This window comes from Desmodus rotundus, chromosome 4 (genome assembly GCF_022682495.2).
Source record: "Desmodus rotundus isolate HL8 chromosome 4, HLdesRot8A.1, whole genome shotgun sequence".
In the NCBI taxonomy this organism is placed as follows: domain Eukaryota; kingdom Metazoa; phylum Chordata; class Mammalia; order Chiroptera; family Phyllostomidae; genus Desmodus; species Desmodus rotundus.
This window is the reverse complement of record NC_071390.1, coordinates 109,400,455-109,427,717: the sequence shown is the minus strand read 5'-3', so window position 1 is coordinate 109,427,717 and position 27,263 is coordinate 109,400,455. Positions and strand designations below refer to the sequence as shown.

Sequence of the window (27,263 nt, the reverse complement as noted above, 5' to 3'; positions counted from 1 at the left end):
CCCCCGAAATTATCTTCTGGAGGGCAGGCCCCTTGTAGTACAGGATTCCCCCACTAGGTGAGCATTCTAGGAACCCAATTGCATCTCTGTGTACCAGCTGACATTGTTGTAAGTGGCAGTGTCCAGCAAATTGTTTTTGAAGACTTTTTCAATGTGCTTGCCCATTTGGTGAAGGATAATTTACAAGTGCACCTGTCCACACTGTGCTGAATGTTCAGCAGTTTTTGACCAAAAACAGCATGACCCTGTGCACCACTCTCCCTATTCACCCAATTTTGCCCCAAGTGATTTTTGTTTGTTTCTTTCTTTCTTGGATGAAAACAGTCCTCAACGGGAAATGTTTGCCCAAAGTGGAAAAGGGGGGGGGGGGCAGAATGGCAGAAGCACTAAAAAGCATCAAAACCAACGAGTTCAAAACTGTTTTGAGCAGTGGAAAAAAATGTCATGCTAGGTGTTAAATGGAGAGTACTTTGAAGGTGACTGAAGTTTAAATATGTAAGAATAAATACAAAAATTTTTATAAATAAATTCTGGCTTTTGGGGGTTCCCTTCATATATACTGTCTCCAAGAGACCCACCTCAGAATGAAAAATACACACAGACTAAAAGCAAAGGTACGGAAAAAGATACTTCATGCAAATGAAAAGGGAAAAAAAAGCTGGGGTAGCAATACTTCTATCAAAAAAAAAAATAGACTTTAAAACCAAGGCTATAGTAAGAGACAAAGAAGGACACTACATAATGAAAAAGCAACAATCCAACAAGAGGATATTACCCTAGTAAATATTTATGCACCCAACATAGGAACACCTAAATATGTACAGCAAATCTTGATGGACATAAAGGGAGAGACTGACAGAAATACAGTCATAGTAGGAGATTTTAACATGCTACTGACTTCAACAGATAGATCTTCGAGAAAGAAAATCAACAAGGAGACAGTGGTCTTAGATGACACACTAGATTAAAAGGATTTAATTTATATCTTCGAGCATTTAACCCCAAAACAGCAGAATATATATTCTTTTCAAGTACACATGGAACATTTTCTAGGATAAATCACATGTTAGGACACAAAGCAAGACTCAATAAATTTAAGAAGACTGAAATCATATCAAGCATCTTATCTGACCATAATGCTATAAAACTAGATATGAATCACAAGAAGAAAACTGAAAAATAAACAAGGGCATGGAAGCTAAATTACATGTTATTAAACAATGAATGAATCAACAATGAGATCATGGAAGAAATCAAAAGATACCTTGAAATCCATGATAATGAGAACTCAACAATCCAAAATCTGCGGGACACAGAAAAAGCAATCCTTAAGTGGGAAATTCATGCATTACAGATCTATCTCAAGAAACAAGAAAAAGCTCAAACAATCTAGCTTTACATTTAAAGGAACTTGAAAAAGAACAAGAAGCAAAGCCCAAAGTGAGTAAAAGGAGGGAAATAATAAAGATTAGAGCACAAGTAAATGAGTCTAAAAAATGATACAATCAATAAATCCCATCTTTGAAAAGATCAATTGACAAACCTTTAACCAGATGCACAAGAAAAAAGAGAGTGTGCACCTAAATAAATAAAATCAGACATGAAAGGGGAGAAATATCAACTGACACCAAATAAATACAAAGGACTATATGAAAATATTATGAACAATTATATGCCAACAAATTGGACAATCTGGACAAAATGGGTATATTTCTAGACATATATAATCTTCCAAAACTAAATAAGGAAAAATCAAAGAATCTGGACAGATTACACCTAGTGAAACTGAAGCAGTAATCAAAGAAAAATCCCAACAAACAAAAGTCCTGGGCCAGATGGCTTCACAGGTGAATATTACCAAACATTCTGAGAGAGGTAAAACCTCTCCTCCTCAAACTATTCCAAAAAAGTCAAGAGAAGGAAAGACTCCTGAGCTAATTTTACAAGGCCAGCATTACCCTAATTCCAAAGCCAGATAAAGACACTACAAAGAAAGAAAATTATAGTCCAATATCCCTGATGAATATAGATGCTAAAATCCTCGACAAAATATTAACAAACCAAATACGAGCAATGCAGCAAAAAGGTCATACACCATGATCAAGTTAGATTTACTCCAGGGAGGCAAGGTTGGTATAATATCCACACATCAATAAATGTGATACACCATATAAACAAAATGACAGATAAAAACTGTATGATCATATCAATATATATGCAGAAAAGCATTTGTTAAAGTCCAGCACCCATTTATGATTTTAAAAAAAAAACTCTCAGCAAAGTGGAAATAGAGGGAACATACCTAATCATAATAAAAGGCCACATAGGACGAACCCACTGCCAGCATCATACTCAATGGGCCAAAACTACAAGCATTCCCCTTAAGATTGGGAACAGACAGAGATGTCCGCTTTCACCTCTCTTACTCAACATAGTACTGGAAGTCCTAGCCACAGCACTCAGACAAAAGAAGAAATAAAAGGCATCCAAATTGGGAAAGAGTGTAAAACTGTCGTTATTTGTAAATGACATGATACTGCACATAAATAACCTTAAAGATTCCACCCAGAAACTACCAGAACTGATAAATGAATTCAGTAAAGTAGGATACAAAATTAATATCCAGAAATCAGTTGCATTTTTATATGCCAATAATGAACTATCAGAAAGGGAAATTAAGAAAACAATTCCACTCACAATTGCTTTAAAAACAATAAAATACTTGGGAATAAATTTAACCAAGGATGTAAAAGACTTTACCTGGAAAATTATATGACACTGAAGAAGAAAACGAGGAAGATACAAATAAATGGAAGCACATACCATGTTCATGGATAGGAAGAATTAGCATCATTAAAATGTCCATACTACCTAAAGCAATCCATAACTTCAATGCAATTCTTTCAACATACCAATCACATATTTCGTACAACTAGGATAAATATTTCAAAAGTTTATGTAGAACCACAAAAGACCCCAAATAGCAACAGTGATTTTGAGAAAAAAGAACAAAGTTAGAGGAATCATGCTATCTAATATGAAACGATACCATCATAAGTATCGTTTCATATTACTAAGGCCATAGTAAACAAAACAGCCCGGGACTGGCATAAAAACAGACATGTAGATCAATAGAACAGAACAGAGAGCCCAGAAATAAACCTACACCTTTGTAGTCAATTAATATTTGACAGAGGAAGCAAGCACAGACAATGGGTTAAAGACGGTTTATTCAACAAATGGTGCTGGGAAAATTGGACAGATACATGCAGAAAAATGAAACTAGAACATCTTATACTACACACAAGAATAAATTCAAAATGGATTAAAGACTTAAGTATTAGATTTGAAACCATAAAAATCCTAGAAGAAAGCATAGGCAATAAAATCTCGCATATTGCTCGTAGAAATATTTTTATCTGATAGGAAGAATTAGCTGATATATCTCTTCAAGCAAGGGAAACAAAAGAAAAAATAAGCAAATGGGACAACAGACTAAAAAGGTTTTACACAACAAAGTAAACCATCGACAAAGTGAAAAGACAATCTACTGAGTGAAAGAACATATATTCATCAATAATACATTTGATAAGGGGTTAATATCCAAAATTTATGAAGAACTTATAAAACTCAACACTAAAAAACAAACAATCCTATTAAAAAATGGGCAAGGGACCTGAATAGACACTTCTCCAAAGAGGACATGGAGATGGCCAATAGATAATGAAAAGATGCTCAATGTCACTAATCATCAGAGAAATACAAATTAAAACTACAATGAAATATTATCTCACACCAGTCAGAATAGTTATCATCAATAAATCAACAAACAAGTGCTGGCAAAGATGTGGAGAAAAGGGAACCCTAGTGCACTGTTGGTGAGAATGCAGACTGGTACAGCCACTGTGGAAAACAGCATGTAATTTCCTCAAGAAATTAAAAGTGGAACCATCTTATGACCCAGTGATTCCACTTCTTGAAATTTATCCAAAGAAATCGCAACATTCAGTTGAAAGAATGTAAGCACCCTTATGTCCATTGCAGTGTTATTTACAACAGCCAAGATTTGGAAGCAGCCCAAGAGTCCAACAGTAGATGAGTGGATAAAACAACTACGGTACATTTACACAATGGAATACTACTCAACCATAAAAAAGAAGAAAATTTTACCCTTTGCAACAGTATGGATATACCTGGAGAACATTATGCTAAATGAAATAAGCCGGTCAGAGAAAGCAAATACCATATGATTTCACTCATATGTATAATCTAATGAACAAACTGAACTAATAAGCAAATTAGAGACAGATTCATAGACAGAGAGCAGACTGATAGCTCTGGTAGGGGGTGGGGATCAAGAAAAAAGAAAAAGGGTTCATGGATATGAACAACAATGTGGTGATTGCGAGGGGTGGTAGAAGAGGGTTTAAGAGGGATAAATGGTAATGGAATAAATATAATTAAAAAATAAACTATTAAAAATAGATAAATAAAACAATGTCAAAATCTAATCACTACCCTCACAATGTCCTGAAATAGTAGGATATGGAAAGAACCACAAAATATGTGTTTATGGATGACAACATTATCCTTCTTTCACATAATCTGAAAGCATGTTAGATGATAGTAACTATTTATGAACAAAAATACATGTATTAATGTAATTAGGTTAGCAGTTCTTTTAAAACCTGTTTTTAAAAATACTTTACCAAAGAGCAATTCATTTTATTTATAAAAAGCAACCGATAAACCTCTCAACTCTGTAGCTCAGTGGAAACTGTTTTAAATATGTGCAAAATATGCTTCACAGACGTGAGAAATAAAAATATATTATCTCAATGTATCTTCACAATATCAAGAAATTCTTAATGTATTCACTGCAAACCATAAGTGCATTTTAAGGCAATAAAATTGTGTTCATCCATACAAAATGTATTAAGCACTTAGTAGTAGTAAAATGCCTAGTAGGAACCTAATAGGTACAGTGACAGTTGGAAGTTATTACAGGGATGATTAACCTCCTCCCATTCTACCAAGAGCAACTGACATTAAACATATACAAAATTAATTACTGAGTTATAGTTGACATGACTCCTCCAAGTAAGTATAGGATGACAGGAGAATGTACCCTTAAATGGAAAATTAGTGTGAATTAAAGGCCAAACATAGTACAGTTGACCCTAAAACAACATGGGAGTTAGAGGAGCTGATCCCCACACAGTTAAAAATCCACATGTATTAACTTTGGACTGCCCCCAAATTTAACTCAGTTGTCCCTCAGTATCTGAAGGGGATTGCTTCTAGGACCCACGCTCACACCCCCTCTACTGTCTTTTAAGAAAGACAGAACCTGGCTGGTGTGGCTCAGTGGATTGAACACCACCCTGCCAACTGAAAGGTTGCTGGTTCAATTCCTAGTCAGGGCACATGCCTGGGTTGCAGGCCAGGTCCCTAGTAGGGGGTATGCGAAAGGCAACTAATCGATGTATCTCTCACACATCAATATTTCTCTCCCTCCCTTCCCCTCTCTCTAAAAACAAACAAACAAACAAATAAATAAATAAAATCTTCAAAAAAACCCCAAAGAAAGACAGGAATACATAGGCAAAAACATTTCCATACTATAAACTTAGCCTAAGATTAATTCTGCACTTGTTTTTTGTCTTTCAAGAAAAAGGGAAAATTAACCAGTGATATTCATTCTGCAAATACACATTTTAAAAGATTTTACTTATTCACTTTTAGAGAGGGAAAGGGAGGGAGAAAGAATGGGAGAGAAACATCGATGTGTGGTTGCCTCTTCCACGCCCCCTACTGGGGTCCTGGCCCACAACCCAGGCATGTGTCCTGACTGGGAATCAAACCAGCAACCCTTTGGTTCGCAGGCCCACACTCATTCCAGAGCCATACCAGCCAGGGCGTTTCTGCAAATATTTTTTAAAAATCGAACCATCCTAAATAACCAAAATATAGGGAAATGATTCATCATTACCTTTAAGGAATATGATAATCATGAATTGTAATTATGAAAAACAGTTACAGAAATATAACTGCCTAAGACAATTCAATGTTATAAATCCAAATATAAAATTGCATATAAACTATGAATTTTATTATATAAAATATATATTATCTGGGCAATACCAGAGGGTTATACACAAAAAAAGCAAATGGTTCCTTCAATATAGTGGGGTTACAATGAGTTTTTCCCCCCATTTCCGAATGTGTTTATTTTAATGTTATTGTTATACTTTTAAACAAAAGGGAGGTAGATTGGGGAAGATGAAGAGAACATATTAGTTTACATAAGATTAGGTAAAATTAAGTATAAAATGAAGGCAACAGCAGAGTATTAAACTAAGCCAAAATGAAGAACTTAATCTCCTCCAACCACCTACTTCAATCAATGCTGAATTTTCCTTAATTTCTTAATATCAACCTGTCAACTTAAGGACTTTACACATTTTATTCCCCTGCTTAAAACCCTCTCCCTCTTCATTTTCACTTAGCCAGGACTCAACTGAAATATGATGTCCTACTGGTGGTCTTTTTGCCCTCCTTGCAGGTCAGTTCCTTTGCTCCTGCAAACTTCTGCATTTCCCTTTTTGTATTAATAATAGCACACTACTTGTCAGCATCTGTGTTTCCCACTAGTTATATGCTCTATGAGGTCAAGAGTTATGTCTGTCTTGTTTTTGCCTATATTCCCAAAGACCAATACAGTAGCAGTAAACATAGAGGTGCTCATTAAATATCTGTTAGTAAGAAATAAAAATATAATTATTATTTATTCAAAATCATATCTCTTCCTTTAAAGTTGTTTTAAAATCAGACTCAAGCATCACTCTTAAAATGTTTTAAGAAATAAATTTACAGCATGTGCCTCAAACTTGTCTAAAAAAACCCAGTATTTCAATCTCTTATACTTTGCATAATATTCCAAATTAATTTTCTAGTTTTCAATACACCTTGCAATTACTAAACTTTTAAAAGCTATAACTATGGATGTTAAGTATCCTGACGTTTCACATTAAGACCTAATATAACTCATAAATCTCTAAAACTTAATGAGAATCAGAATCTTGATATGTTCATTTCTTCTATTTTTTAGCTAAAGAAAATTTATGAGAACAAAGACAAGGAGGCACCACATAATGAAAAAGGCTAATCTTTAGTAAAGCAATCTCAGTTTATATATGAAGAGCTACAGCTGGTTTACTGTTACAAAACAATTCAATAGTGCTATACCTTATACCTTGATATTATTTATTTAACAACATCTTGAGATTTTGTCAACATAATCCAAAATAGAAACAGCAAAAAAGGAATTTCTCTTGATAAAAGCCAAATGTCTACTTTCAAGGTCATCTCATAGTCTGTATTTCACTGCCATTTTTCTCAAGCCTTTGCAATAAAAGCAAGACAGAAACTAGTAAAGCAGAACCAGAAATCCTGTTCTTATTCAAGAAGTTTGAATCCTATTTCAAGTAAAGATGAAGTAGGAAACTTTTTTGTTAAAAGATTAAGCAGGAAGGAAATCTAGAGATGGCTATGCAGTCTTCCTTCCTTTTCCAGGTGAATTTCCCAAAGGAATGCCCCCCAAACCAGTCACACATGGTGGGACAAATCTCACTAGGGGAACCCTCAGACAATAAAATACTAGTTCTTCAAAAACACCATATCATGAAAGATTAAAAAACATCTGAGGAACTATTCCAGATTAGAGGAGATTCAAAAACCTTGATAACTAAATGCAATGTGTGAATAACACTCAGCTGAATCCTGTCCTGGAGGGGCAAAACTGCTCTAAATGACATTATTGGGGAAACTGTCAACAGGGAAAAAGAACTGTAGACTAGCTAAACATAACTTATCTACTTAATAGTTTTAATACAGTTACATAAGAGAACATCCTGTTCTTTAGAATTATATACCGACATACAAAATGGGTAGAGGAGAAGCATGGTAAATGCAACCTAGTCTCAAATGGTTCCAAAATAAATAATATGTATTTTTTCAAAACAGATATTCAGAAATTTAAAACACAAAATAAAGAATTGATCCTACTGAAAGAATAAAGTTGGACTGGTTGGGAAGAAGAGATAGAATTTCATGACATCAGAGGCAGAATTTTACCTGCTAAGAAGATACACATTAATCAAAGAAAAAAAAATGGCTTAAGAAGAAACCACAAATGTAGACATTGCTTTTTCCATCAGGATGCACTCAGCACTGAGCCTGAAAAGTGTATCAATATTTTCTAGTGAGACTAAAGGCTCTGATGGCTAACATTTTTTACATCACATTTTAAGGGAAAGAGAGTAACGATTCCACTTTTGTAACACAAATCAAACATTTTAAGTGGCTTTCTTAAGTGCAGAAACACTTTTAGTAAGGTATCACTTGGATCCAAGTTCCTTTTAACAAAGTGAGTTTGGGTACCTAGAAAGTTCGGGTAGGTTTTTTTTCTTCCCAAAGTTCCCCACACATACAGGAACCTGTAGGCACATATAGGTACAAAGTTCCTATAACAGGTCTAAGGCTGATTTTTTTTTAAAAAATCACAATGGCTCCATTGTGTAAAAACACCTTAACACATTTAACATAACAAATTCTCCAGGCCTTGTAGTTGGGGAATTCCAACTAGTGTTGCAGGGTGTGCCAGAGATTCATCCCCTCAGCTTTAGGGCAGTTGGACACAAATGGCAGCCTGGCCTGAGGGGGCAGAGCCAGTCACCTCCAAGCCCCAGACAGCTTCCACAAGTTTATCCCACATGCTGTACAACTAACGACAAGCATGTCCTACAGAGTTCATGACGTGGGAAGAGTTAGGAAATCCTGCAGAGATAAATTCACTCAGACGTACAAATACCCAACCTTTCTTCTACTCTCTGGAGAAATGCTGAAAATAATTTAGTTATGCATCATTATCACCCAAATCTAGGTTTGGAAATTCTACCTGGATGTTAATGACGTATCTTCCTATGTTTTCTTCTTTTTCTTTTTCTTTTTCTTTTTTTTAATTCTCAGCTGAGGACATCTTTTCATTGCTTTTAGAGAGACAGGAGGGGAGAGAAGAAGGGAGAGAGAGAAAACATCGATGCCAGAGAGAAGCATCCATCACTTGGCTCCCAGACGTGCCCAGACTGGGGATCACACACGACCAGACGGGGCATGCTCAGCTAGACCCGGAATTGCACGTACCCAATCCGGGATCAAACCTGCAACCATTCAGTTAAGAGACAACACTCCAACCAAATGGGCCATACTGGCCAGGACTGTATCTTCCTATTTTTTAAGTATTGCTTCTCCAATAATTTTTTTGTAAACAGGAACTCTGATATAGCCAGTTCCCACTCCCTGGAAACTGCAGCGTAATCTAACCACCACAACATCCTCTCAGCAATGGTTACATGGTGAGATGGTTACATGGTTAGACTCAAGGGTGATGTCTGTCACTAGGCAAAGTCATCAAATTGTCAAGAACAAGAAAGGGAACTCAAAGACTATTTCAAAAGGAGCCTGAAAAGAGTTGAAAAATAAGAACAAAGCTAGAAAAGGCAAACACTGCTTGTAACTGATGTTTTTAATTTATATCTTACAAAAACATTGACTTGTCAGAGTAATTTTTCCAGAATGAAATCTTAAGGTGCTTTCCTAATTGAAATCCTTAAATACTTCCTTAAGCCCTACAGGATAAATTCCAAACTTCGGGCATTCCTGGAATGCATATGGCCTGGCCTTCCCTTTCTCTACACTTCCGACTGTTCACTACTTGGAAACACCTATGTGTAGTCAGGTCTTCGTGCCTCTCTTACATTGCTCCACCTACTTGGAATGCTTCATCCTGTGTCACTCTTCTCTCTCACACATCGACGTCTGTCTGTCTGTCTCTCTCTCTGTCTCTCCCCACCCCCACCCCCTGCCAAGGGCAACAGTTCAAATTTCACTTAAAAATAACACATGGAATAGCTACTACACACTAAGGGCATTACTTAGGAACACCCAAATCTATGCACTATTTATTGAGCACCATTAAGCGCCAGAAATAGTGTTTAGCGCTAGAAATAAAAGTCTGTGCCCTCAAGAAATTTATAGATTAGATTAGAATGAACAGGCAGGTGGTTTTAATACAGTATGATAGGTACCAGAATGAAGCAAGCAGAGCGCTATGGAGAGGAAGTGCAATAGGACTAACCTAACCAGTGAAGTGGTACAAGGATGACAAAGAGGAATTCTAGGAACTAGGGAACTAAGCAGAAACTGATTTTTTTTTTAATCTTATGTGTGAAGTAAGGACTTTGGGCTTTATTGTAATGCCAGTGGTTAAACTCCCAATGGCATCATTCATTCTTTGTGGCACCCCTGTCTTGGCAACAAACATGAAGAAATTGCAAATAAAATATAAAAACAAATCACCAAAATAACATACCTATGCCCCAAAACATGTTAAACATCTCTATGGATCATAAATCTAAACGGGAACAAAAAGTGTGAGCCAAGCTGAAGCCAGGAGGTCTGCTAGGCTCTGGGCCCCAAAGCAGGAAAAGGCAGCAGGAAGTTGATCCTATAGGGTAACTGTAAATATTGAGGGTTTCATGTGAAACGATGTTAGTAGCCAGACTCTTTGGTTAAGATCAGAGACAAGGATGGAACTCCTCCCTCACTAGGAAACTAGATTGAAAATGAGTTCTGCTAATTGCACTGAGGCTACAGCTTAGGAAGCTGCTGACCTAAGGCCAGCTGACTCAGTGACTGAGTCTGTGATATCCCCTACGTCACCATGGGGCTGCGGATGTCATCCACTAACACGAGACCTGATTCTGATCTGGGAACTCCAAAGCCAGCCAAGAAGTAACTGTAAATCTGCTAAACCAGCAGGGAAAATCACAAAAAGAGAAAGAGAGAGACAGAGAAACATAAGGGAAAGGAAAAAAATTCCCATCAAAATGTGCCTGCAAAATTACAGAACATTAAGAAAACATCAACAACATCAACAATGTACAACAATATCATTATATTGTTATCAACAATAACAACATAAATGCACCAGACACAAAATTTAAAAATAATCCAGTGATCTAAAAAAGATTTTAAAATAAGCATGTAAAAGATTCACAATGAAATAAAAAAATAACAAAAGAACCAGAAAATTTTTAAATAAAAACAAGCAGAGATGAGAAAAGAACTGGTGGATATAAAAAAGAACCAACTCAAAATCTTGCAAATGAAATACAGCCATTCCAGTTTACAAATAAAAAATTACAATGGTTCAGAAGCTATCGTCCCTCTGTCTTGGTCGCACAGGGCTCTGAGTTCTTAGGGGCAGCTGTGCACAAGACAATAATCTCAGACACTCAGGCTCGAAAAGGAAAGAGACGTGGTACCTGTCCTCAAAGAATTCACCATCTACAACAGAGATGTTAACAGAGTAAAACAAAATTTAGTTAAATTTCAAAAATGTAAACATTTTTAAGTTAAAAGTCTTGACATTTCTCTTAGTTTTTACAAACTCATATCACCACCCTTACTATAGTTGTCACTTTACATTAGATCAGCAACTTTCAACCTTTTTCATCTCATGACACATATAAACTGCTAAAATTCTGTGGCACAACAAAAAATATATTTTTGCCAATCTGACAAAAAGATAGGTATAATTTTGATTCACTCACACCAGATGACTATTATTGTGTTGGCCGCTGTCATTTCTTTACTTAACAATCTAAGGCAAAAGGGGTCAGTGCCCCTAATAGTCAGGTACTGCATGTTTTAAAAATTCTTGCAGCACGCCAGCAAGCTACGGCATTAGATAAACATTCTCACATAACTGCATATGAATGGAGCTGAAATAACGAAAGCTGCTTCTTTCTTAATCTGTATTTTAACTCATCTAGCAACTATCCTTGTTTATTCAAAGTACAACACTGAAAATGTGTACCACTGAAAAGCCTGTAGACGACTTACTTCCTGCAATATTATTCTTTGTAGAAAGCACTCAAAGACAACATCATAACAACAACATCATTTTCATTTATCAATTGCCTAATTATTTAAATTTTTGATAAGAAAAGTTACCCTGGTCATATCAAGGTAAATACAGGGTGGAGCAAAAGTAGGTTTACAGTTGTGAGTATGCAAAACACAGAGTTTATTCTTGTATTATTATTTATTAGTTATTATATTATTTTCCAAACAACTATAAACTTACTTTTGTCCCACCCAATCTAATCAGTATGAATATGTGAAAATCTTTAAACTCCCTAATATTATTACAATAAGAAAATGCTCATTCCATCCAAAAATCTTCATAATCACAAAAGCTGTACTTTCTAAAAGTACATATAAGCTACAATAGAGTTACAACTCTATTAGAGGGTAAAATCTTAACTCTTCCCTCGCTCTGTAAAAGCAAAGTTAACACAAAATCCAGTTCAGTGGGGTGGAGGGATGGGGAGAAAAGGCATACAACTGTAACTGAATAACAATAAAAATTAAAAAAAAAAATCCAGTTCAGTTCATAAGCAGAAGTGGATAGAAATGACAGAGAACATTACATATACAGCTGAGAAGATAAAATCTGTATCAAATTTGGTAAGTCTATAAAGTAGACTTGGTTCCTTGCTCCATCAAAGACATTGATAAGGAAAACTTTGTCTTTAAAAAAAAAACCTTATTTTTGCTTAAACATAATATTGACCCGTGTTACTCAATGGTCAAATTTCACATAACAAAACATCTGCTGATTAAAGTCAACAGCAATTTTCCCTCCTCATATTTCTAATGAGTCACTTTCCAATAGCTAGTCAATAGAAAACTTTAGATAATAGAACTATAAATCAGCCAAGAAGCTAATAACACCAATTTCCTTACCACATCTAACTTCTTAGAATAAATCTACTATCAAAAAGTATCTCCTTGTTTAAATACAGACAAGTGCACGGTACTGGGCTGAAACAGATTACCCAATCTCTTAGATGAAGTGATATAATTCTAGGTCCAGTAATGGTTTTTTTCTTTTTTTCAGTACACCACCAAATGCTCCTGAGACTGCTGAAATGGGGGGGGGGGGGGGAGGACACTTACTCATGACTGGAAATGTCTCTGTATGTTGTCCCATTCAGATATTAAACCAAAATCTGCTGTCCAAGGTTTCTTCGAGGAATACATGTCCTAATCAAAAAACAAAGAGAAAGAAATCATACTTTGTAAAGGTATTTAAAATTAAGTTTTCTAAAAGGAGATGAAAATAATTTAATTTCAAAATTTTCTCTTTCTAAAAGAACCCGTTGGTATCATCTAAATGTAAAAAATTAGCAATCGATCTTTAGAACATCATGATCCCATTCATATCTCCCTTTTCTGTAGAAGTTATCTCAAAAGTAAATTAAATGTATCAAGTAATTTACCACACTGAAACTTACTAAGGCATCCTTTGTCTTAACACTAAGTATAATATTAACCTATGTTACCAAAAATGTATTCCCTCCAACATTACCAAATAAATAAATCACAGAAAGCAAGCACCTCAGCTAGGGTAGATATAGCATATCACACTGCTAAATTTATTTTAATTGCATATCAATGATTTATATATACCACCAAATAAAGATCACCAAAGTTATTGCTATAGATTTTCCCTAAAAATAGATATTTTCCTCACTATAAATGTAATATGGTTTCATCTATTTAAAAAAATTGGAAACAACAGTAAAGTACAAAAAAATTCTATCACAACATAATGCTACTACATCTACCTAATCATTTGGGGCATATTTCTTTTCAAGGCATTTTTTTTCTGTATTTCTTAAATATAATTTATAAATACTACATACAAAATTTTGTATTTGGTTTTCACTTGAGTACAACATAAAGCATCACTCTGTACTAGTGTAAATATAAACTTAATCCTTTGCTAAAGTTTATGTCTCCTTTTTTGATTAATGTATCTTTATATGAGGCATAAATCAATACTAATGCTATTTTTAAATATACCAGCACATGTATAAATACTTCCCCAAATCTAATGTATGAAATTCCACATATAAGATCATATTAGATACAAAATTTATACTTGTGACACCTAATGTGTAGCTTCGTTCATAAACTGATAAGCTACTTCTTGTAATCACAAGAAATGATGGTTACTTCATTTTCTAAATCAATTAAGAATATAGAATAATACTAACGACCTCTGCCTCTGAAACATATTAAAGTTAGGATAATATTTTTGAAGAAATAATGCTTGATCCATCTATATACTTTACTTATGGATGTAAAATACATGAGAAGTATAAATTTACAAACTTACAATTTTGTATGTACAGTATGGCTCACATACTGCAATTAGCAGTGGCATTTAGTCAGAGAGATTCCACCTAAGCCCCTGACCCCCATCCCACAACCTTTCTTCTTTATCTATGCAATAGATACTACTAAATGATTTTCATTTCCAAATAATTCAATTATCCCTCCCCAAAGGAGAAATTATATGAAAAATCTAAAATATATTATCTACATGTTAATTTTAGAATACATGATGAAAGATTCTCAATGGATCAGTACACCCTCTGGACGGTGTCTCACTGAGTCTATTAGATTTGTGTGCCCTCCCAGGAACTATAAGGTTGAACGTGCTAACTCTGCAGCATGCTGAATGATGACATGAGAAGGCAATTCCATGTGACAAATACAAAAAGCAAATGAAATGTTCACAGATGACCCAGGAGTTCATTTACCTACACTTGAACAGTCTAGTCTAATCTCTTTGCCCAGGGACTTTCCTTTTAGTTCATGTATAGATTAGAATTTTTTTCTCTTAGACTTAAAAATTCAAAATGGCAACATCAAAGCACTTTGGGTTTTATATTTTATCGATTATTCTATTACACTTGTCTCAGTATTTTCCCCTTTTCCCCCCTCCACCCAGCACCCTCCACTCCCTCAGGAAACCCCCCCACCATTGTTCATGTCCATGGGTCATGCGTACAAGTTCTTTGGCAACTCCATTTCCTACACTGTACTTTACATCCACATAGCTGTTCTATAACTACCTCTCTGTACTTCTTAATCCCCTCACCTCTTCACCCACTCCCCAACACCCCCCTCCCATTTGGCAACCATCAAAATGCTTTCCGTATCCATGATTCTGTCTCTGTTCTTCTTTTTTGCTTAATTTGTTTTATAGATTCAATTGTTGATAGGTATTTATGCCATCTTATTGTTCATAGTTTTGATATTCTTTTTCTTAAACAAGTCCTTTTAACATTTCATATAACAATGGTTTGGTGATGATGAACTCCTTTAGTGTTTTCTCATCTGGGAAGCTCTTTATCTGCCCTTCGATTCTAAATGATATCTTTGCTGGGTAGAGCAATCTTACTTAGCTGTAAGTACCTGTTTTTCATTACTTTGAATAGTTATTGCCATTTCTTTCTAGCCTGCAAAGTTTCTTTTGAGAAATCAGTTTAGCGTCCTATGAAAACTCACCTCTAAGTAACTAGCTGCTTTTCTCTTGCTGATTTTAAGATTCTCTCTTTATCTTTAACCTTTGACATTTTAATTATGATGTGTCTTGGAGTGGGCCTCTGCATTCATCTTGTGTGGGGCTCTCTGTGCATCCTGGGCTTGCATGACTATTTCCTTCACCAAATTAGGGAAGTTTTCTTTCATTTTTTTCCACACAGGTTTCCCATTTCTTGCTCTTTCTCTTCTCCTCTTGGCACCCCTGTGATGCCAATGGTGGAATGCTTGAAGGTGTCTCAAAGGCTGATTTATACTGCTCTTGTGTTCTGGATTCTTCTTCCTTCTTGTTATTCTGATTGTTGTTTTTTGCTTCCTTCTGTTCTAAATCATTGATTTGATTTTTGGCTTCATCCATTCTACCATTGATTCCCTGTAAATTGTTCTTTATTTCAACTAGTGTATCCTTCATTTCTGACTGGATCTTTTTTAAGCTGCTGAGGCCCTCATTAAGTTCCCTTATAACCAGTGTTTTGAACTCAGCATCTGATAGATTGCTTATTTCCATTGTGTTTAGTTCTTTTTCTGGAGTTTTGATCTGTTCTTTCACTTGGGTCATGTTCATCTCCTCGTTTGGACAGCCTCCCTGTGTTTGTTTCTATGTATTAGGTAGAGCTGCTATGACTCTGTGTCTTGGTAGTGTGGCCTAATGTAGTAGGTGTCCTGTAGAATCCAGTGGCACAGCCTCCCCCATTACCCAAGCTAGGCACTCAAGGAGTGCCCTTCGTGTGGGCAGAGTACACTTTCTTCTTGGTAGTTGAGACTTGATTGCTGTTGGCAGGTCAATGGGAGGGATTTACCCAGGCCAGTCATCTCCAAGTAGTGGTTGTGACCACTGGCCACCAACCTCCGCCCTCTGTGGAGGATCAGCTGTACAGGGGCAGGGCAGTGGTACTCCGATATGGTCTATAGCTGTCCACTGGGTGTGCAGTCTCTGGGGTTTCCCAGGTGGTGCAGGCCAAGGTCAGCCCTCACCTGTGTTCTGCCCTGGGCCACCCTTCCTGAGTTATAAAGCAATCTGAGATGCCTGCTATTTTGCTGGGCTTGGACATTCCCAGGCAGAGCCAAGCTGTGAATCTAGACTGGCTGCTGCTAGTGCCAGGCCTGGGGCCACTTAGCAAGAGGTATGGGGGATGGGGACTCCCTGGCTGTTGCTTGATAGGATTTAGGAAGTTGTGAAGCATGAACCAAGACCAGCAATTCATATAGAAAAGTCAGTGGTTAACAGTTTGGGTGGGCCTGTAATTTGGGTGGGACAGAGTCTCAGGGGAATCCAGGGTGGGGCAAATGGTGTTAGCCAGGTTGATGGAGTCTCAGACATGGCACCCACTTGCTAGCTCTGTGGCTCTGTTGGGGAAAGGCTCAGCAAAGGCACAATGGCCTCTGCCCACCTATCTGTATGAGAGAAAGCTGTCCCCCAGCTTCCGCCTTGATGCCAGACAATTCAGTTGCTCCCTCGTATGCCATAGGTGCCTTTCAAACTGCTACCACAGTGCTGGAACTTGGAGGGAGTGAGTCTGAGTAAGTCTGTATATTGGTTCTTCAAGGGGACTCCAGCACTTTCTTCCACTGACTCAATCCCCGCTGCTTTTTTGCAGCCAGAAGTCATGGGGACTTATCTTCCTGGCACTGGAACCCTGGGCTAGGTGGCCTGGCGTGGAACTAGGACTCCTTGTTTCTGAGATATCCCTTCCAAACTTTTATCTGTCACACACAGATGTGGAACCAGCCCATTCCACATCTCTGGTCTCCTTCCAGTCTGGATGAATGTGGTTTCTTTAATTCCACAGTTGTCAGACTCCCATTCAACTCAATTTCTAATGGTTCTGAGTGATGGTTGTTCTACATTTGAGTTGTGATTTTGATGTGGTTGTGCAAGGAGGTGAGCCATGTTTACCTATGCCACCATCTTGACTGAAGTCACTCAAAGCACTTTGTACTAAATAGTGTGCCCCTCCTGCCAATTCTCATAAGTTGCCAAATAAATACTTATTCATGGATTAAGTTCCTAACATATCAAGAGTTTTTTCAGCACTAAAAATAGTAACTCAAGCCCTGACTGGTGTGGCTCAGTGGGTTACGTGTCATCCTGCAAACCAAAAGGTCACTGGTTCAATTCCCAATCAGGACACATTCCTGAGCTGTGGGCCAAGTTCCCAGTTAGAGGCATTCAAGAAGCAAATAATTGATGTTTCTCTCATATTTCAATGTTTTCTCCCTCTTTCTCCCCCACTTCCTCACTCTCTAAAAATAAATAAATAAAAATATTTTTAAATGTCCTCAGGTAAGGATAAAAATTAAAAACATTAAAAAAATGTTTTTAAAAAACAGTAAAGTCAAGCTCTTTCTGCCATCTTTTCTTTGCACCATAATGGTGCACCTGAGTACTCTCAAGAGTATCAACAATGCAAACAAAGGAAAACACCAGGTTCTCATTCGGCCATGCTCCAAAGTCATCATCTGGCTTCTAACTGTGATGATGAAGCATGGTTAAGTTACATTGGCAAATTTGATATTATTGATGACCACAGAACTGGGAAAATTTTGAACTGCACAGGCAGGCTGAACAAGTATGGAGTTATCAGCCCCAGATTTTATGTGCAACTCAAAAGATCTAGAAAAATGGCAAAAGAACCGGCTTCCTTCCTGGCAGTTTGGTTTCATTGCACTGACAACCTCAGTGGGCATCATGGACCATGAAGAAGCAAGATGAAACACACAGGAGGGAAAATCCTGGGCTTCTTTTTCTAGGGATTTAATACATATGCACAAATAAAGTGCTTCAATGGAAAAAATTAGTAAGCCAAAAACAATGGATTTATAATCTTGCCATCTGAGGTGATAAATGTACTTTACAAACTTGACAATGCATAAGTTGGAATTGATGTAAAATGTCATGGAGTAATTCTTAGAAACATTTTAAATTTTTTATAACTAAGGTCACTTGTTCAATAATTTTTATGCTAACCACGGCTTTGAAATATAGATTCTCCCATCTACTTTCAAAGTATGTAGTCTACCAATTCTTTTAAGCAACTAAGCAGTTCAGTGGCACTAAGAAAATTTTCACATTCCCTTTCTCTGCCCAAATGCTATTCCCTCCCACTGGACAAACAAGGAAAAAAGAGAAATCTTACTTGCTATTCTTCACACCATCCAAGAGGGAAAAAGTAATTTACCTTATCCACAAATTCATATAGAAAGCATTTTTTGGGTATTACCGCAAAATCTGGCCTTTAAACTCATTTTCCAGGAACTTAAGCTATTGCTCTTTATTCTCATTCTCATATTCTTATTCTCTTATAACTCTAATATAGATTTTTTCAAGTGACTCCTCCAACTTTTGTGACAAAACTTGATATGCAGGAATGGTAAGGCTGCAACAGGCCTAAGGATAACCCAAACTGACAGGGAACTCAGGGTCTAGATAAAAGGGAAACAAGTGCTACCATAACCTTTTCATTGCTGCAGCACTAAAAATAGCCTAAAAATAATTTCAGCCACTTTTAACCAATTAAGGCCTCTGGAAGTATCTAAAAGAATTTCATATTTTTTAATTTATTGATTTTAGACAGAGACAAGAAGGAAGGGAGGAAAAGAGGGAGGAAGAGAGAGAGGGAGAGGGAGAGAGTGTAACATCAATTTGTTGTTCCACATATTTATACATTCACTGGTAGATTCCTGTATATGCCCCAACCGGAAATTGAACCCACAACTCTGGCGTACTGGGTGATGCTCCAACCAACTGAGCTACCCACCCAGGGAAGAATTTCTGGTTTTTATAACACCTGATAATCTATTCAACGGGCCCAATTTTAATTATTTTAAAACTTAAATTTAATGACCTGGCTGGTGTGGCTCAGTTGGTCGGAGCTTCATTCAGTAGATCAAAAGATCATGGGTTCAATACCCAGTCAGGACACATATTCAGGTTGCAGGTTTGATCTCTGGTCAGGGTGCATAAAGAGAAGGCGATCAATCAATGTTTCTCTCTTATATTGGTTGATGTCTCTCTCTCTTCTCTCTCTCACTCTCTCTCTCCCCCCCCACCTTTCTCTTTCACTCCCACTCTCTCCAAAGCAATGAAAATATGTCCTCAGGTGAGGTTAAAAAAATTAAATTAAAAAAAAATAAGTTTAATAGAATTATAAACCAAAACACATGGTATCATATTCTATTGTTTCTAACATTCTCTCAGGAGACCAAATTAATATTAACTTATTTCATCGTGTGATAATTTCTCCTCTGGAAAAAAAATACATGAAGAACCCAAATCTCCCCTAACTGATGTGGTCTCCATTTTTTTTACTCAAATTATAATTTTTAAAAAATCACAAATTATAATTTTTTAAAAATCAAATTTAATCTTGAAGACATGAAGCTAAGTGAAATAAGCCACTTAAACACTCTATGATTCCACATATGTAGTACCTAGAGAAGTCAGTTATAAGGACACACAGCTGAATGGTAGTTGCCAGGGGCTTGGGGAGGGGGAATGGGGAGTTAGTATTTAATGGGTACAAAGTTTCAGTTGGGGAAGATGAGAAAACTTCTGTAGATAGATGGTCATGGTTGCAAACCACTGTGAATATACTTAAATGTTACTGAACTGTACACCTAAATATGGTTAAAATGGGCCCTGGCTGGTGTGGCTCAGTGGATTAAGTGCCAGCCTGTGAACCAAAGGGTTGCTGGTTCGTTTCCCAGTCCATTTCCCGGTCAGGGAACATGCCTGGTTTGTCGGCTGGGTCCCTAGTGTTCAGTGTGCTCAACTACACACTGATGTTTCTCTCCCCCTCTTTTTCCCTCCCTTCCCCTCTCTAAAATAAATAAATAAAATCTTTCAAAAAATGGTTAAAATGGTCAATCTTATGTATATTTTACCACAATGAAAAAACAAAAATTAAAAAAAAAAATCAAGTTTACCTATGGTTCCAAAAGAGTAAGTGAATCCTAAAGTAACAGAAATTGATTACAAAGAATATCTACATTTTAATTAATACTTTTTATGTTTAAACATCCTTAAATTCTTTGTAGAATAAGACAAAATAATTACTTTTCATAATTTTTAACATTATAATCAGTTAACAATTCTAACACTCAACTGTGAATTTTTCAATTTATTTTTTAAATATATTTTATTGATTATGCTATTATACTTCTCCCGTTTTTTTCTCTCCTTTATTCCCCTCTGCCCTGTAACCCCCATCCCACCAGCATTCCCCCACCTTAGTTCATGTCCATGGGTCGTACATATAACTTCTTTGGCTTCTACATTTCCTATACTATTCTTAACCTCCCCCGTCTGTTTTGTACCTACCATTTATGCTTCTTATTCCCTGTACCTTTTCCATTCTCCCCCCTCCACCTCCTCACTGATAACCCTCCATGTGACCTCTGTTTCTGTGACTCTGTTCCTGTTTTAGTTGTTTGCTTAGTTCGTTTTTGTTTCTGTTTTTGTTTTTTTAGGTTCACAGTTGTTGATACTTGTGAGTTTATCATTTTACTGCTCATATTTTTGATCATCTTCTTTTTCTTAGGTAAGTCCCTTTAACATTTCGTATAATAAGGGCTTGGTGATGATGAACTCCTTTAACTTGACCTTATCTGGGAAGTACTTTATCTGCCCTTCCATTGTAAATGAGAGCTTTGCTGGATAGAGTAATCTTGGATGTAGGTCCTTGCCTTTCATGACTTCAAATACTTCTTCCCAGCCCCTTTTCGCCTACAAGGTTTCTTTTGAGAAATCAGCTGATTGATCATCTTATAGGTACTCCTTTGGAGGTAACTCATTTTCTCTCACTGATTTTAAGATTGTCCTTATCTTTGATCTTGGGTAATGTAATTATGATGTGTCTTGGTGTGTGCTTCCTTGGGTCCAACTTCTTTGGGACTCTCTGAGCTTCCTGGACTTCCTGGGAGTCTATTTCCTTTGCCAGATTGGGGAAGTTCTCCTTTAAGTGTTCAATTTCTTGCTCTTCCTCTTCTCTTTCTGGTACCTCTATGATTCGGATGTTGGAACATTTAAGGTTGTCCAGGGGGTTCCTAGGCCTTTCCTCATTTTGTTGAATTCTTATTTCTTCATTCTGTTCTGGTTTAATGCTTATTTCTTCCTTCTCCTCCAAATTGTTAATTTGAGTCCCAGTTTCCTTCCTGTCACTGTTGGTTCCCTGTACATTTTCCTCTATTTCACTTTGTATAGCCTTCACTTCTTCCTCTATTTTGTGACCATATTCAAGCATTTCTGTGAGCATCCTGATTATCAGTGTTTTGAACTGTGCATCTGATAGGTTGGCAATTTCTTTGTCACTTATTTGTATTTTTTCTGGAGCTTTGACCTGTTCTTTCATTTGGGTCATATTTTTTTGTCTTGGCACACCTGTTACAAAGGAAGGGGCAGAGTCTTAGGTATTCACCAGGGTGTGGCAACCCACATTGCTGCACTGTGGCACTATATATGATGGAAAGGTCCAAGAGGGAACAAGGCCACTTGCTCAGTTCTCTGCCAGCTTCCAGTCACTTCCTCTGCTACCCACAAGCAAATTGGGCCCCTCTGGTGCTGATTCCTGGGGGCGCGGGACAGGGGGATGTGCACATTCTAGGACCCTGTGAGTCTCTCCAATGAACTCTACTGTGAGACTGGGAGTTTCTCCCACTGCCACATCCCCCACAGGTTTTTTCAGTCAGAGGTTTTGACGCCTTTTTTCCCATGCTGGAACCCTGGGTTGTGTAGTCTGCCTTCCTCCCCAGTTGTTCCTCCTGGTTTATCCACATGCAAATGTGAGACTGCCCAGTCTGCCAGCCGCTGCCTTGCCCAGTCTGCCAACTGCTGCCTTGCCTGCTCCAGTCCTCCATCCACCACCTTGCCATGAGTCCTCTCTGCCCCAGCTGCTGGTCTCTGCCCCTCCTACCAGTCTGGATAATGTTTCTTTAACTCCTTGGTTGCCGGACTTCCATACCATTTGATCTTCTGGCAGTTCTGGTTATTTTTTGTTTTTAAATTTGTTGTTTCCTTCTTTTGGTTGTGCAAGGAAGCAAAGTGTATCTACCTAAACCTCCATCTTGGCCAGAAGATGCATTCTGAACTTTTCGATTTAATCAATCATTCAAGAAAAGAACATCAACTAAACCTAAAGCTGTCAGAGATCTGTTTCCAAGATTTTTGTGCCCAAAAGGCTTGTGAACCCTCTTGTTACATGGCACCTAAAAATGCTTATAAAATACAAGAATTGTCCTTTAAAATGCATAGCAGAGTTCACAAAAAACTCAAAGACGTAAATAAATAAATAGGAGCACAGGGAGTGGAGTAAGTAGCCATGATGCCAGCTACGGCCCTAGAGACTTTTGACAATCTCCCATAACCATGCTGCACTGTCCAATACTGTAGCCACTAGATACATGCAGCTATCTAATTTTAAATTAATTGAAGTCATGTAAAATTTTAAATTCAGTTTCTTTCTCACACTAGCCACATTTCAAATGCGGCTATTGGCTGCTTTATTATAAAACTGAAAGCTCTTAAATAATGCCCAGTAGAATTTTCTGTAATACTGGGCAATACTGAAGAGCTTTCAGTGTTAACAGTTTTCATAGGACAAAGCCAAACCTTTATACTATAAAATATGGGAAGTCAGACTACAAATAAGCAATAAAGCCTGGCACCTGAAGGACTAGATCTTCAACAACAAAAAAATAAACTACATAAAATAAACTACAAAAAAAAATAAACAAAAAAATATATACCCTAAAGGGAAGCTATAAGAAAAATTCTCCAAAGTCTAGGTTTATTTGTGTTTGGAGAGGGGGAAGGGAATATTCCCTGGAAATCTGTAACCAAACCAACCTTCACACAGGTTTCTAGTTCAAATTCCAACTACTTTTATGTTGTGAAAATCTTGAGCCTACAAATTAAGTGGCCCTGGGTTGACAGTGTCCTCAATTTTACAATTCCCTCTGGGAGAGAACAGTGTCACAATTCCCTGGGGGATAGAGCAGTGTTAATGTAGGTCTCATAAGAATTTCCACAGATAAAGTTACAATAAAAATTAGCTCAAATTTATAAACTATGTACAATACTCAAAATTCAACAGAAATAAGTAGATTAATTAAAAATATTTTTAAAGAAACAACAGCAATGTTTCAAAATACAATATAAAATGGAAACTATGAACAAAAAAGAGGCAACAGATCTGAAAAAGAATCAAATGAAAAATAGGATAACTAAAATTAAACCCCAAAGGCCAAATTCAGCAAACTAGATAGTGTTAAAGAGAAAATCAACAAACTATATCATATGACTGAAATTATCCAGATGCAACCATGAAAAAATATAAAGTAAGATTAAAGGACATTTAAAATAGATTAAAATATCTAATATGAACATCTAATTGGAGTTTTAGAACAAAAACATGACAAATGGGGGAAAAACAATATGCAAAAACAGCTGAGGATTTTCCTGAATTGATGAAAGATACTAATATACAGATTCAAGTTCAGTAAATTCCAAGTACAAATAAAAAGGAAATGGACACTTGGAGACATCTTAGTGAAACTGCAAAATATCAATAATGAAGAGTTCTTAACAGCAACCACAAACAAAAGGCAGGTTGCTAATAAGAGAACAATTAGACTTGAAAGTTGATTTATCTACTGCAACAATGGAAGACAGATACTAGAATAGCATCCTCAAACTTCTAAGAGAAAATAACTGTTAAACTATAATTAAGTACCCAACTAAACTAAACCATTTTTTTTCAAGAAAAAGGACAACATAAAGAAATTTTCAGAAACAAATGGACAGAACATACTGCAAACAGATCCTCATTAAGGATGCTTCCAAAACTGTAGTTCACAAAGATGAAAAATGATGCCAAAATCAAGGTCTGAAATATGGGAAAGAGTGGTAAGAAAACTGTAAGAAGGTCCAAGATGGTGGAGTAGGTAGAAGCTATACTCACCTCCATCCACGACAACATCAAAATTAAAACTAAACTATAGAACAATTAACATGGATAATCATCTGAAGAGTAGCTGAACAGAAGTCCTCTAAAAATATAAAAATGAAATCGCATCCAGACTGGTGAGAGGGGCAGAGACACAAAACAGGCTGGGCCCACACTCAGATGGGGCACTTGATAATATGGAGGCATATCTCAGCTGCAGAGGTACTCCTGAGGAGCAAGAGACCTCAGCCTCATGCCAGACTCCCCAGCCCAGAGCACCAGTGCCAGGGGGAGGAGCCCACATAATATCTGGCTGTGAAATCAGCAGGGAGTCTATCCACCTCCGAGGAGACAGAAGGCTACTGGAAACCCGGGCATCCTCTTAAAAGGCCAATACACAAACTTTCAGTCACAGGCACTCACCCAGGGCTCTGACGGAGGAACAATGGCTCAAGGGGTGCCAGTCATACAAGGAGAGACTGAGTTGCGTGGCTTGGAGGGGAAGACTGGAGGGACAGTAGTTAAGATCCCTGTGTTGAGTCTTTCTACCATATGGCTCATGAGTGCCATCTTTCCTGGGTTAAGCACTCCCTCCCTATACATAGCATTAGCCTGGGGAGCTACACTAGCTACACCCTGATGACTCCCTGAGACCCTGCTCCATGGCAAAGGTACTCAGCTCCTAGGTGATAACAGTTGGCTTTGGTGAACCCTGGGACTTTTGCTAAATGGCCTCAGACCCAGCATTGATGCCAAGATTGAAACTATAATGACCCGGTGAACACCATACACACCTCCCTGGTGACCCTCTGAAAACCTGCCTCATGCAACTCACTTACTGCCAAGGCCCTTCCAGTGACTTAGTCTAATAGACAGCCAACAGAAGGCCTTGGGCCTCTTGCAGACCTTTTGCAGGCCCAGTATGATGGGTGCCAGTCTCAGTTTGCAGCTTGGCCCCTCCCACATGTACCCAGGCCCAGCAGAGGCTGCTACCAACCCTGAATCACTTTGTTGCTCCTAACAGGTAGCCCAGGACTGGTCACAGGTAGCACTGTCATTGACCTGCACCAGAGCCCCTCCCAAAAGGCCCCAGAATCAACAAAACCAGGGGCTAGCTTCAGACTACAACAGAGTACCAGATTAGCTAAACAAGTGGCACACCCAAAAGGGGGCCACAGCGTGCTGTGGCAAATTCTACTTTGTAGGATCACCCTCCAAACAGCCCCTTGTACACTGTGGTCATGGTCAATCCTCAAACCCAGCCAACCTGAAGGGCAACCCCACCCATAGGCATGCCAACAGCAATCAAGGCTCAACTACAACAGGAGGCTACATATAACCCACACAAAGGCTATTCCTGTAGCACCCAGCTCAGGTGATCAAGGAGACTGTGCCAGTGGGCCCCACATGACACCTACTACATATGGCCATCCAACCAAGATTGGAAGAAAAAGCAGATCTACCTAATAAATAGAAACAAACACAGAGAGGCAGCCAAATTGAGGAGACAAAGAAATAGCATTAAATGAAAGAACAGAAGAAATTTCCAGAAAAGAACTAAATGAAATCTACCAGATACAGATTTCAAAACAAATGTTACAAGGATGCTAAAGAACGCAGAAGAAAAATAGATGAATTCTGTGATAACTTCAACAAAGAGACAGTAAGAATAAAAAAGAATACAGAAACCACAGAAAAGAACTAGTTAGAAATGAAGAATATAATAATTGAAATGAATAAATTGAGAGAAAAGTCAACAGCAGATTAGATAGAGCAGAGGATCAAATCAATGACTTGGAAGGCAAGGTAGTAAAAAACACCCAGTGAGAACAGGGAAAAAAATCCAGAAAAAGTGAGGATAGGTTAAGGGATCTCTGGGACAACAGCAAGCGTAACAACATTCACATCATAGGGGCACAAGAAGAAGAGAAAGCAAGGAATTGAGAACCTATTTGAATAAATAATGACTGAAGACTTCCTTAAACTGGGCAAGGAAGAAAAACACAGAAGTTTAGGAAGCACAGAGTCTCCGAAATAAGATGGACTCAAACAGGCCCACACCAAAGGTGAAAGACAAAGAGAATATTAAAAGCAGCAAGAGAAAGACAGTTACCTATAAGAGAGCTCCCATAACACTATCAGTTGATTTCTCAACAGAAACTTCTCAGGCCAGAAAATACTGACACAAAATATTCAGAGTTATGAAAAGCAAGGACCTAGAACTAAGACTACTGTAACTCAGCAAGGCTATCATTTAAAATTGAAGTAGAGATAAAAAGCTTCCCAGACAGGAAAAAGCAAAAAGAGCTGATCACCACCAAACCAATATTATAAGAAATGTTAAAGGGGAAGGAGAAAGCAGAGAGGAAGAAGGAGAAGGAGGAAGAGGAGGGATAAGAGAGGAAGGAGGGGAAGGAGAGGAAGGAGAAGAAGAAGAAGAGAAAGAGAAGGAAGAGGAGGAGGAGAAGGAAAAGAAGAGGAGGAGGAGGAAAAAGGAGAAAAAGGAGAAGAAGGAGAAGGGGAAGAAGAGGAGGAAAAAGAGGAAGAAAAAGGAAGAAGAAAGAAGAAGGATGAGGAAGAAAAAGGAGGAGGAAGAAGAAAGGGAAGCGGATGGGGAAAAGGAAGAAGAACATAAATTGAATAATAGCAGAGGAATAACAACATACCTATCACTTCCAATGTAAATGGATTAAATGCTCCAATCAAAAAACATGGAGTAGGTGAATGGATAAGAAAATAAGACCCATATATATGCTGTTTACAAGAGACCCACTTCAGATCAAAAGACACAGAGACTGA

The 27,263-nt window shown here is 37.5% G+C and overlaps 1 protein-coding gene across 1 annotated transcript in view; it reads right to left on the bottom strand.

The window, feature by feature from the left end:
• USP6NL (USP6 N-terminal like) overlaps positions 1-27,263 on the bottom strand; it is a 174,945-nt gene that overhangs the window by 132,253 nt on the left and 15,429 nt on the right. Inside the window, exon 2 of the mRNA XM_024580458.4 lies at positions 13,087-13,173. Coding sequence (XP_024436226.2) covers positions 13,087-13,120 — 34 coding nt within the window. The 5' untranslated portion in view covers positions 13,121-13,173. The remainder of the gene's footprint in view (positions 1-13,086; positions 13,174-27,263) is intronic.